This window comes from Eriocheir sinensis, chromosome 19, assembly GCF_024679095.1.
Source record: "Eriocheir sinensis breed Jianghai 21 chromosome 19, ASM2467909v1, whole genome shotgun sequence".
Taxonomy (NCBI): domain Eukaryota; kingdom Metazoa; phylum Arthropoda; class Malacostraca; order Decapoda; family Varunidae; genus Eriocheir; species Eriocheir sinensis.
Window position 1 is genome coordinate 8,159,335 of NC_066527.1, and position 14,125 is coordinate 8,173,459.

The following is a 14,125-nucleotide window of genomic DNA, read 5'->3' on the forward strand; positions in this document are numbered from 1 at the left end:
TCCTTTGCTGTAAAAAAAAAAAAAAAAAAAAAAACAGATATACAGACAGACACCCAGAGGTGCTACTTTAGTATGCTGTCTACCCGGCCATTTCTACTTTAGCGTGTGGTCTACCACTATACAGTAAACCCTCAATATAACGGAATAATTGGGGTTAACTTAGTTCATTAATGCCAAAAGTCCGTTATAAGCGGCAGAAATTTAAAAATATGTATAATAATACTGACGAATCTAATAAATGTTGATAAATATTCTTTCATCGTGTATGTTGCCTGCACATTGTCTGTATAACAGCACTGCACACTTGGCGACGGAGCGCGAGGCACTGAAGCAGCAGTGGGGCCGTACTGTTACGTGTGTAAATTTTACAAGAGTGCCTATCTTGCACTGGCAGACAAAACTGTTCTTTTTTTTGGGGGGAGGGAGGGGTATAGTTTTCTGTGTGTTATGAAATAATCTGCTAATTGTTTCTGTAACAAATCATTAAATGATTGACTTTTCAATGCCTGTTGTACACCCGCTGCCACAGCCGCAAAATAGCTCACAGAAAGAGGTTCAACTCACTTGCTGTTCCTACGTTTCACTTACCGCTCACAAAGATCACAAGTGGACAAGCTAAAACAAAACCAGGCAAATTAATGTTTTCCTGCTGTGTATTCCCCCAATGCACATGCGTGGTGTACAGCAGAACGTCAAATTTCTGCAAGGAGGTATTTCTTGCAACACCGGCCCACGTAGTGCACCGCCCCCGCCATCGCCCTGTCCCGTCTTGTGCTGCAGTTCCATTGTATTTCTAGAAACACGCCAGTCCTCGTCGACAGACCGACTTGGTCAGCTGGGCTCTCGTCAGCCGATAGAGCCGGTCTGTTGGCACCGTGCTACGGACTGCCATTGGCAAAGGCCCGTGCTCCCCACTATAGGGAGGGAGCAATCTTTGAACAACAACAGTGTATTTCCACTGCCCCACACCGCATGCCGAATAAATTTAATCTAACCAAACCTAACCTACCTAACGGGCGACCCCTTAAGCTGTGTCAGTACCAACACTCACAAACACGTGCCTATTTTTCATTGCATTTATGTCTTGGATTGATGCATGAGATTTTCTTGTGGTGTAAATACGATATTCATTTTAATGGGAACCACAAGAAGGAAAATATTTCATCAAATGGGCTGAAAAAGACTAGAGTAACCCAAGGATGGGACAGCAGATGAAGAAGGAGGGCGAGATGGCTAGCAGACGCTTTTGTAGTTACTGGGCGCGTTTGGTTAAAAAAAAAATTCCGGCGGTCCCCGTGGATTTCTGACCATCTGACCTTGTCCATTATATCAGCAATCCATTATAAGCCGGTCCATTATATCGAGGGTTTACTGTATTTACAATTCAGTGTGCAGTCTATCTCACTACAGGAACCCTATACTGCAGAATAATGAAAAACAAGCTATAAAAAATGCTAAATAGCATATCAAAGTTGAAAATACATAATCATACAACAATGCTGCACCTTTGTTACGCTTTAGTTTTTCTTGCATGACACTACCACATCGATGACATGGGTCTGCTGCTTGTGATGTGTCCAGAAGATGGTTTCCTCGTAGAAATGAAACTGTTGTTTCCTCCGTGAAAATGACACATCTGTAGAAGTCTTTTAACAGCACTGCAGTAACTGTTCGCAGAATGAGTTGAGCTGATGCTATCGCCTTTAATGCAAGGAGGATAATGATTAAGGTGTTTGTTGATTGTCCTTTAATATAGACCGGTCAGGACACTCAGGTGACATGAAGTAATGACCTGACTGTGGTCAGGTCATTACTCTGGTCAAGCTAAGGTCTCTGGAGACAGGTCAGGTCTTTCAGGTGTCAGGTGAGAAGCACAGGTACAGGTAATTCTCAATTTAGGCGAGTTTGGTTCACACGTATTTTAAATAACGCGGGGTCTAAAATCCAAATAAATGTTTAATTTACACGTTTTTTACACTTATACGCGATATTTTATGGAGTGGCCACCAGATGTCTCACGCAACTGGACTCACACGGCGCCGCGGCCACACAGCTGAGCTCAGTTCTTCCTGCGCGCCACTTGAGCAACAATACAGTACCCACGCTGCCACGCTACTCAGCAATAGGGGTGGGCAGGCCCCAGTACTAACAGTACCAGCTATACGGTAAGGTACCGGTACCAGGCTGCTCAGTACTGGTACCAATACTAGCCAGTCGCTCATGGTGTCCCTCATTTCTTCCTCACACGAGTGAGGCTGAGACTGAGTGCCTGAGTGGATATCTTGGTGATATGGATATTCTCTCTCTCTCTCTCTCTCTCTCTCTCTCTCTCTCTCTCTCTCTCTCTCTCTCTCTCCTCTCTCTCTCTCCTCTCTCTCTCCACTGAATGAAGTGAATATTTACTTTTTAATAGAAACCTACCTCGTTTGATTTACATTATTTTTGATTTACGCGACCTCTTCAAGGACACAATACTCACGTAAATCGAGAGTTACCTGTAACAGTACAACATCAGATGAGGTCTTGGGAAACAGGTCAGACCGGTAGACCGAATGCTACAGTAGCACCACACTTGGTGCATACTGGGGTAGACTACAAATACTGCAGTAGACTGCATACTAAAGTAGCACCCACACAGACATTAATCAAAGGCAGGTTGAGAGGTAGAATAGCATGAATAAAGATACCCACACAAACAAACAAACACACAGACAGACAGAGGTGAGGTAGATTGTGTGTGTGTGTGTGTGTGTGTGTGTGTGTGTGTGTGTGTGTGTGTCAACTGTGATTGCCAAGAGAGAATTGAACTCATGGTGTAGAGGAAGCAAAAATTAATAGTTGATAAAAAAGATAAAAAAGAAGAGAGGGAAAGGGAAGGAGGTTGGAAAGAAAGATTGTTATGCCCCAGGAGCTTATTTTTCTATCTATTTCCCAACACGACCTCTGCATGTATCGAAACAACACACGAGAAATTAATCAATACCAGGAGAGGGTATGCGCCGGCTGCCTGGGCTGGGATTGAACCCGTGACCAGCGTGATGAGAGAGCCACTCCCTACCGAGTCGGCCAAAGAGGTACCCCACTGGCTAAGTGGGTTATGGGAGGTTCGTTCATCAGGCATAGTCGCCACACTACAAGATAAGTAAGAATATATGGAAAGGAAAGGAGGTAAAAAGAAGAAAATAAAGAAGAAAAATAAAAAAAATAAAAAAGGATATAAGAAAAGGAAAGGAGGTAAAAAGAAGATAAGGAAGAAGAAAAACAAAAGCAAGACAAAAAGGGATACAGGGAAGGGAAAGGGGTAAAAAGATAAAGAAAGGGAAGGAGGTAAAAGGAATATAAAAAAAAAGATAAAAATGATATAGGAAAAGGGAAGGAGGTAAAAAGAAGACAAAGAAGAAAAGTAAAAAAAAAAGAAAGATAAGGATATAGAGAAAGGGAAAGAAAAGGGGTGGGGTGGGGGGTGGGGACTTATTTACCTGCAGGGGTTTTGGGTGAGGTTGTACATCTTGGACAGCTCCGTGTGTAGCACCTTCAGGTAGCCGCCCTTGTGTTGCTCGTTAGCCACTGTGGGGGCAGGTGTGGCGGTTAGTTTTAAGGATTACTCCTAATCTAAGCTAATCTAACCTAACCTATCCGATCCTAACCTAACCTATCCTATCCTAACCTAACCTAACCTAACCTAACCCTTTGACTCAACTTCTTCATGCTACACCAGAGACCTCTAACACACACTTCTTTGCCTTAACCCCTTGACTGCAGATTTCCTACCAGAAGACATCACCAAGGTACAGAAATAGATCAAAAAGTGGCTGCTACAATTCAATGAAGAAAAATGTAAAGTCATACACCTTGGGAGGGGATATCCAGCACACCAATACCACATGGGAAACACTCCACTATCCACCACAGAGACAGAGAAAGACCTGGGAGTATTATGTTACCAGGCTACCAGTGAAGGGATATCCAGCATACCAATACCATATGGGAAACACTCCACTATCCACCACAGAGGCAGAGAAAGACCTGGGAGTATTATGTTACCAAGCTACCAGTGAAGGGATATCCAGCACACCAATACCACATGGGAAACACTCCACTATCCACCACAGAGGCAGAGAAAGACCTGGGAGTATTATGTTACCAGGCTACCAGTGAAGGGATATCCAGCATACCTATACCACATGGGAAACACTGCACTATCCACCACAAAGACAGAGAAAGACCTGGGACTATTATGTTACCAGGCTACCAGTGAAGGGATATCCAGCATACCAATACCACATGGGAAACACTCCACTATCCACCACAGAGGCAGAGAAAGACTTGGAACGCTATGTTACCAGGCTACCAGTGAAGGGATATCCAGCATACCAATACCACATGGGAAACACTCCACTATCCACCACAGAGGCAGAGAAAGACTTGGAACGCTATGTTACCAGGCTACCAGTGAAGGGATATCCAGCATACCAATACCACATGGGAAACACTCCACTATCCACCACAGAGGCAGAGAAAGACTGATATATGTTACCTATGCTATGTTACCAGGCTACCAGTGAAGGCCAAATCCGCGCCAATCGCAGAAGACGGGTTACCACACTTCAAATAACCCAGAACACTGTCTCTACCACAAACACTTTTCTTTCTTTCTTAATTACTATATCTGCAGGTAAATATACCCATTCCCCTCCCCACCTCCCTCCCCCTCTCCTCCCTTTCCCTGTATCCCTTTTTATCTTTATTTTTTTTACTTTTCCTCTTCTATATCTTTTTTTTTTTTTTTAACCTCCTTCCCTTATGTCCTTTTTATCCCTCTTTTTTTTACTTTTTTTCTTCTACGTCTTGGAGAGCTCCGTGTTAATTACTGTATCTTCTTTTTACCTCCTTACCTTAGACTTGTACTCCTAATAAACACTAATCTTTATGTCAAGCACTTCTTTCTCTCTAAATACAGCACACCCACCCAACCCAACACTTCTAACACACTTCCAATAGCCAGGAACAGTCTCTATGTCAAGCACTTCTTTCTCTCTAAATACAGCACACCCACCCAACCCAACACTTCTAACACAGTTCCAATACCCAGGAACAGTCTCTATGTCAAGCACTTCTTCCTCACTAAATACAGCACACCCACACAACCCAACACTTCTAACACACTTCCAATACCCAGGAACAGTCTCTATTTCAAGCACTTCTTCCTCACTAAATACAGCACACCCACACAACCCAGCACTTCTAACACAGTTCCAATAGCCAGGAACAGTCTCTATGTCAAGCACTTCTTCCTCACTAAATACAGCACACCCACACAACCCAACACTTCTAACACACTTCCAATAGCCAGGAACAGTCTCTATGTCAAGCACTTCTTCCTCACTAAATACAGCACACCCACACAACCCAACACTTCTAACACACTTCCAATAGCCAGGAACAGTCTCTATGTCAAGCACTTCTTCCTCACTAAATACAGCACACCCACACAACCCAACACTTCTAACACACTTCCAATACCCAGGAACAGTCTCTATGTCAAGCACTTCTTTCTCTCTAAATACAGCACACCCACACAACCCAACACTTCTAACACACTTCCAATAGCCAGGAACAGTCTCTATGTCAAGCACTTCTTTCTCTCTAAATACAGCACACCCACACAACCCAACACTTCTAACACACTTCCAATAGCCAGGAACAGTCTCTATGTCAAGCACTTCTTTCTCTCTAAATACAGCACACCCACACAACCCAATACTTCTAACACACTTCCAATAGCCAAGAACAGTCTCTATGTCAAGCACTTCTTTCTCTCTAAATACAGCACACCCACACAACCCAATACTTCTAACACACTTCCAATAGCCAGGAACAGTCTCTATGGCAAGCACTTCTTCCTCACTAAATACAGCACACCCACACAACCCAACACTTCTAACACACTTCCAATAGCCAGGAACAGTCTCTATGGCAAGCACTTCTTTCTCTCTAAATACAGCACACCCACACAACCCAACACTTCTAACACAGTTCCAATAGCCAAGAACAGTCTCTATGTCAAGCACTTCTTCCTCACTAAATACAGCATACTACACCCACAGCCTCCTTAGCCTCTTGTAGAAGTAGCTGGGGTTTTCATGGACCGTTTTGTGATCCTTGTGATAGTTTTATGTGACTTCTGCACCTGATAGTTTTGTGTGACTTCTGCACCTGATAGTTTTATGTGACTTCTGCACCTGATAGTTTTATGTGACTTCCGCACCTGATAGTTTTGTGTGACTTCTGCACCTGATAGTTTTATGTGACTTCTGCACCTGATAGTTTTATGTGACTTCTGCACCTGATAGTTTTATGTGACTTCTGCACCTGATAGTTTTATGTGACTTCTGCACCTGATAGTTTTGTGTGACTTCTGCACCTGATAGTTTTATGTGACTTCTGCACCTGATAGTTTTATGTGACTTCTGCACCTGATAGTTTTATGTGACTTCTGCACCTGATAGTTTGATGTGACTTCTGCACCTGATAGTTTGATGTGACTGCATACGTCCCCCCCTCCCACGGCCCCGCTGCACACGACCTTCTACTCATGCTCATCCCTATACTGTCCAAACCCCTTATGCAAGAGTTAACCAGCATCTCCATTCTTTCATCCCCTTCACTGGTAAACTCTGGAAAACCCTTCCTTCATCTATATTTCCTCCTGCATATGACTTGACCTCTTTCAAGAAGAGTGTATCAAGACACCTCTCCACCTAAAATTGACCTCTCTTTTGGCTATTCTTTACTTTTTACTTTTGTGGGAGCGGCGAGTAGCAGGCTTTTTTTTTGTACTCTTTTTATTGCCCTTCAGCCGTGTCCTCTGGTGTAAAAAAAAGAAGAAAAAAAATCTTCACTGCAGCCTTGGAAAATAGTCGTAGTGGGAGTCTGATAAGTTTAAGAATATGGACCATGGACTATTTTGAGATCCTTGTGATAATTTTAAGCGACTTCTTCACCTTGAACCAGAAAATCACCCATGAAAACCCAGTTAATCTCCTCTGCAGCTTTGGAAAAGTCGTAGTGGGAGTCCGACATGTTTAAGAACAAGGGCCACTAAACCTTCAGCCAGACTCACCGAGCGTATCCACAATGTCATCGTTCTTCTTCTTCTCGCCCGACAGGTAGGTTGAGTACAGGTGCAGGAAGCGGCCCAGTGATGTGGTGCTGTGCTTGGTGAAGTAGGAACACCTGTCACCACCACCACGAAACAGAGGAGTAAGATTAGCACCAATGAATGAGAGAATATACGTACAAACCACCACCAACACCACAAAACAGTTTTTGCATTAAAGCTAGTTTTGATTATTTAATATGAAGTGTAAAGCCACATGATCAAAAGCACACATCCCAAAACAGTAAATGTAATTACAATTCATGATTACTTCTTATGTAATCATAACACTGGAAGAAGAAGTGGTTCTTGACGATGATGCTCCACATCCTTATTCCTAAAAGGAGCTAAATGATCTAGTTCACGATCTCGGCTTGTCAAAGTCCTCTGCCGAACTGTTGGCATCCAGATTGAAGGAAAGAAAATTCCTCTCTAACAGTGCTCGCATCACCTTCTACCGCAACAGACATCAAGAGTACCTCCGTTTTTCTCTGAAGAGAAGGACTTGGTGTACTGTACAGATATTGCACAGCTTCTGCACAAGCTTGGAGTGCCACAGTACCAACCCAATGATTGGAGACTGTTCACTGAGAGCAGCAAACGATTGCTGAAATGTGTTCTGCTGCACAATGGCAACGAGTTTGCCTCTGTACCCCTCGCTCACTCGACTACACTGAAGGAGAAGTATGAAGCGGTGAAGTACGTGCTGGATAAAATTCATTATGATCAGCATGAGTGCTTGATTTGTGTTGACCTGAAGATGGTGAACTTTTTATTGGGACAACAGTCCGGGTTCACCAAGTACCCAAGTGTTTTTTCAGAGTCAGTAAACTTCGCTATTTATTTGCATTTCTTGATTTTTTTCTTTCATAAGGTAGAATAATCTCTTCCAAAACCAACGATATATAATAATGCCAGGAAAAAAGAATACTCGTGGGTGAAATCGATAAAATTTTCGACGTTCGGTCAAGCCATTCCGCAAGGCCCCCTAGGGAGCCCCAGACGGATGTTGCAGTGGAAAGAGAAACTTATTTAACTTTTGGTGCGTGAAAGGTTTAAAAACCTATTTCGGATGAGAAATATTAACAAAAGTCAACCAAAAATGTCACAAAAATGTAATCAATTTAGTTATAAGATCGGATTTTTTAAAAATCAACCTAGCACAAAAACCTGACCTGATCAAGAGAAACGGGTGTCATTTTCGGATTCAGCAGTGCAAACTTGTCCTAAATCAATTGAAAAAACTTTGAAATTTTTTTTTTGTAACCCAGTGTAATCAATTACTTTAAAGTTCAAGTCCTGTGGCTGCACAAGTTTAAGAACCTATACAACAAAATGTAATCAAATACATGTGAGACATTACAAACTTGCATGAGTCAGTAAAAATACAAACAGGCAAAAATAAATAGGTAAAGTCAGGTAAGAACATACACAAACACCCACACACCTGTCATACTCCTTGAGGTCGAAGTATGACTTGGCCAGGTTGTAGTGGTCCAGCTCCTCCCCCAACACTTCCTGCAGCGAGGGGCAGCAGGGCAGCGGCTCATCCAGCGGCACGTCGCGCACACATAGCAACAGCTCACTCAGCCTGACAAGGGTGACAGGTTGCACAGGAAAAGAAAGATACGCAGGGACAGGCATTATTTCAGTAAGTACTCCTATTAGGAAAACACTTCTCTGAAAATTGTATTGGCGCTGAAAAATGAACTAAACTGTCATGATGAAGACTTCTGTTTTGGTTCTCGGACTTGACCAGGCATATGTCCGACATTTGTTAGACCCTCGATTTTGTCCATATCAGGGTCCAGGAAAGGGAGGGTGGAGTGTATGAGTTTTAGCAGCAATAGGTTTCTTCAAGTTAATTAATTACTTTATTAGTGATGTTATGATACTTTATTTAGTAATGCTAAATTATTATTATTATTATTATTATTATATATATATTATATATTATATATATATATATATATATATATATATATATATATATATATATATATATATATATATATATATATATATACTTTTTTTTTTTTTCTTTTTTTTTCTTTTTACGTGCCAGCCTATGGCGCCGGCAGACTTTCTAGAGGAGCCTGGTTGGTGGTCGGCCCCAGCCCGTCATGGCGCAGGCAAGTGTTTTATAGTGGTGCCATCTTTTCTTGGCTCACGCTGCTCCCCAGAGCTCGTTCTTGATTCACTTGGACGGTTTCCTCTAGAGTCCGGGTTGATGGGTGGTCTTCAGGACAGCATGTGGGTAGTCTTAAGCCACTCGGCGGTGACTGAAAAATCCCAGGTGGTAGCAGCGGATTCAAACCCACGTTGTCTGTCCAGCACGCAGTGAATGAGGGCCCCGCATGCTAATCACTCAGCCACCACCTCCCCAAAAGGAGGAGTAACTCTACCTCGCCCATAACATCCTGTGACAACCCAAACCTGCGGCTCACCACAGCAAGAATCCAATTGGAATGTTTCGATTTAAGCAGAGATAGGTTACTAATATAGAGGCAATAGATTATACTATTCAGAGTGGCGATAGGTTACTATCGTTAGTGACAATAAGTTATTAGGTTTATGTGGAGTTGTTACATTAATAAAACATGTGAAGTGGCAGGCACGGATTGGGTTAAATGGTGGCCTTGCTCTGCAATCCAGCATTGGGTGTATTTCGAGATATTAACCTTATTTTCTCCACGTATCTTAAACAACACATTAAAAGGCTTCTGGGTAAGGATTTGGTTTATGCACCCATTCATATATAATTTCCTACTTAACCAACTGATCTTCTGTTGTCATATACTAACCTTCAAACTTCATGGGAAGCTATATGAAAGAATGTGGAGATCAAAACAAGTGTGAAAATAGCCATGAAATCTGCGGGAACCCTCGCAGCCCCAGGAGGCGGAGTAACTCGCCCATAACATCCTGTGGCAACCCAAACCTGTAGCTCACCACAGCAAGAATCCAATTGGAATGTTCATCCTTGTACTGACAGTGGGGCTTTATCTCCTTTGACCCCCCTTTGTTTCCACATTTCATCTGATACGTAGGGCTTTTCTGCTTGTAATCTCCACATATTTTCCTATGATTTTCTGGGAGGTTTGAAGGTTAGCTGATCATATATGACAATAGACATTAGCAGTTGGGCAGATTGTTGAAGAGAGGGTAGCCAACTGATTTTGAGACAATGACTTTATTTCTGAACAAAATATGATGCCTTTTTATTATGGAAATAGCTTTTTCAGAAAAATCACTAAATGATTGACTTTTCAATGCTTGTGGTGCACCCACCACCGCCACCCGTTATCACCAGCCAGCGTAATGGCCCCACCACCGCTGCCGCCCCACCCTGTCCCATGCTGTATCCGCCATCCACACCACATGCCAAATAAATTCAAACTAAGCTAACATGATTTAACCTAACATAACCGTTTACCATTGATGAGGTTTCAGGCCCCGCTCCACTGCTAGTGCAGTGCTCTGCGAGGGGTGTCAACAATTACGATGTTAGCCTCGATAATAATCCTCGATACACTTATTCAAAATGTCGTGGTGAGTGAGTGAGTCTTGATTGCTTTCATGAATAGCCTACTGATGTCCTTTTAATAAACTTGGCATCATCACAGTCACTTGGCTGTGTTTGGGTTCACACTAAATTATTTCCAACTCACTGAACATTTAACCCCTTCACTCCGGCAACGCCGACGGCGTCACTGTATGGAAAGGGTTAGTCCTCTCTAAACCTCTTAATCCTCCTCCATTTCCTCTTAATTCTCTTCTAAACCTCTTAAGAGGAAATGGAAGAGGATTAAGAGGAATTTAGAGGAGGACTGAGAGGTTTAGAAGAGGATTAATCCTCTTCCATTTCCTCTTGACCCTTTCCATACTGTGACGCCGACATCTGCATCACGGATGGAAAGGGTTAACACACAATTTGTCTTTGAGTACAAACACTAATTAATAGCCATGATCGGTTATGTTACGAATTCTCTCAATTTCAGTCTGAAGTACTATACAACACTGGTCATTCGCTGAGTGGTAGATTTATGGCTTCTTGTACCTCACAAAATTTATGCATTTCTTCTCAGCCATAGCGAACTCCTTTAATTTATGATCACCAGCGCATTTGAAACATTTTGGGGCCATATCTCTGACAATGGTAACATATAATTACATGGTATCTGTCTCTCATCGTGAATATTCCCCATTCTAATTTCAACTTGTCATGATTCTTGTAAATCAGCTCTCTCACAGTTGGGTCACACCTCAAAATGAAGTGCATCGTACCACCAGCTGCAGGCTTACTAAAAATCAGCTTAATCTTATTCTCAACACCCTAAATTGTGCGTAAGAACTCATTGCTGTCCAAGATGGTCTCCTTTATTTTTTCCTTGGTCTCCTCTTTATGCACATTGTATAGGTACATCTTTGGTTTCATCTTTCCAACACTCTTGGTACTAATTTGCTCAGCAGACTCCAATTTTTTTGCAGCCTCAGCCCTTGTGTTCTCATTATCAAAGTTTGTGACAATATTACCTCTATTTGTGAATCTTGAATCAGTTATTTGAATGCCATTCAATGCCTGGGAGACTTCATCCTTCATATCTGTTGCCTTCTTTTCCTTTCACATTTAGATTCTTCTTGACTTTCCTGTCTCTCTTCGCCACCTCAGCCTGACTAAGATTTGCCTTGTCTGCATGAAGCGCATCAGCAACTGATCCCAGCTCCTCCTGCACCTTCTCAGCCCTTGATTCAACCTTAATTTTAACCACAGATATTTTTTTAGATAATTCATGCTTGAATTCATCTAATTTCTCCACAATTTTGGTAGCCAGAGATGTTTTATGGAGGCATGGGGGTGCAAATCCAATCAATTTTAGGTATGTTGTCCTGCTTAATTCCAAACAAATGAGTACCCAGTAATTGTGGAGATTGACTCTGTGCCTCCAAAATACGATATTACCCATGTCTCCATATTATAGTTAAGGGACAAAATACATGTCCCTCATCTATAATATGAAGGCGCAAGTACTTAAAAGTGAAGAAAAAGGCCTAATCCCCTTCCCCTAACGATCATGGGGGACCAGTGGGAAATTGGATATTTTGGATGGGGGAGCATATTTGAACTACTCCAACCGAACTTTACGTAACCTAACATCTAACGGGGGGGCTTGGCCCCCCTCGACCCCCCTGCTAACCAAAGGGGGGGCACAGCCCCCCTCCTGGACCCCCCCTTCTTAAAGTACCCCAACCGAACTTTACGACCTAACAGCTAACTGAGGGCCATTGAACACAAGTAACCTGCTTTCGAACCTGCTTCACGCGTTCGTACGTACTACCAGTAAGTGAATACATAGTCGTATATGACGGTTGCAAGATTCCTATGACATAAATTACTTACCGTTTAGATGCTTCATTATGACCTTAATACTGTAACAGGGGCTTCGCCCCCCTCGAACCACCCTTTGGTATGGAGAGTGAGTGAAATTGCGTGGTTTCCGTACGTTGTAAAAAAAAACGGAATGTATGAAATTTCCCTATATCTAAGTAATTGTAAGGAATTTCCCTACATCTTGGGTATTTTTTAACCCCCCATAACTCAAAAACTATGCATTTGCGACGCATTTCATGTTTATCACCTCATTCCCCGAAGTCTCAATGGCCCCCTAGTCAATTTTGGTTGCGAGGGGTGAGTATGGGCAAACACTAGAATAATACCATAAGTATTAACTTCACAAGAGGTGGCCACCCGTTTAAGATTCGTTTTAGTACCGTGTTAGTATTTCATTACCTACCTTATGAAAAATCACTACCTCTTCATATATCTTTTCTACAAACGTTCAACAATCATGGAAACGCTTTCAAAATCCTATCCAAGGACTATTTATTATTGAAAATAGGGGATAATATTCACGAAAGCGTAGCCTCCTCTTGCGGCGGCCACGGCGGCGGTGCAGCTGGTGTTGTGAGAAATACCTCCTTGCAGAAATAAGTCACATATACATGTTGGGGGGGGGGGCTTCAAGGGGGGCAAAGCCCCCCCGCTAGCAGGTCGTAAAGTTCAGTACTGGCACCGGCTTCACAAGCTAGGCTTGCTCTCCCAGCAAAGGAGGAGGGACAGATACCGGGACATTTACACATGGAAAATCCTGGAGGGTACTGTCCCTGACCCCACACCGGGAATGCTGACAGCCCACATCTCCGGAAGAGCTGGACGAATGTGTTCAAGATACGCCCTGCCGACAAGAGTGCCGGGGAAAATTAGAACACAGCTGGCGGCCAGCCTAGCCCACGACGGTCCAAAAATCTTCAACGCACTACCAAAAGAGGTGTGGGATATCACAGGCTGCTCAGTGGACAGGTTCAAAGCTGCACTGGACAGGTTCCTTAGGGCAGTGGGTTAATCTAACTAACAACTGATTCTAATATACCGAGAAAATAGCATGGGTACTGCATAGGATACTTCTTTTGCTTCACATTTGTGAAGGTTTCAGTTACTGGTCGTACCAATTTACTGCGTAAACGGCTTGATTATTTTGGGGTGCCTTGAAAATTTCTAAGTTGAGTGCTGTTGTTTGATATGATGGCTTCCTGGGTAGACTGAGCCTCTTAGCTGCCTTATACTACACCACATAAACTAGTTCCTAAGTCAGTAATAACCAAAATGCGCATGGATCATAACGATTTCGGACAAAAAAACGGTCTTTTAAGAGTTTTACGTTATTTTTTTCTATATGTTAAAGCAACTAATGCTGCAGCTATTTGTATTTTCTAATTTTAAAGGAATACATTCGTGAAATTTTACTACGCGAGGGTGTTTCAGTGGCAGCACCTAACAGCGGGTTCCTAAGTCAGTTGTTTTCAAGCCGCCATAATGGATGGAAGGCCCGACACTCTCACTCCCTCAAAATATCAGTCTACTTCACCTCTCGGTAAGTGTTAACTGAGTATTTAATCTCTTTATTG

At 42.7% G+C, this 14,125-nt stretch overlaps 1 protein-coding gene across 2 annotated transcripts in view; it reads right to left on the bottom strand.

The window, feature by feature from the left end:
* Positions 1–14,125, bottom strand: part of LOC127000640 (cell division cycle protein 23 homolog) — a 28,966-nt gene that overhangs the window by 13,395 nt on the left and 1,446 nt on the right. For both annotated transcript variants that reach the window (XM_050864582.1, XM_050864581.1), the window contains exons 2-4: positions 8,607–8,750; positions 7,124–7,236; positions 3,480–3,567 (exon numbers count right to left, since the gene is read on the bottom strand). In XM_050864582.1, the coding sequence (XP_050720539.1) occupies positions 3,480–3,567; positions 7,124–7,236; positions 8,607–8,750 (345 nt within the window). The remainder of the gene's footprint in view (positions 1–3,479; positions 3,568–7,123; positions 7,237–8,606; positions 8,751–14,125) is intronic.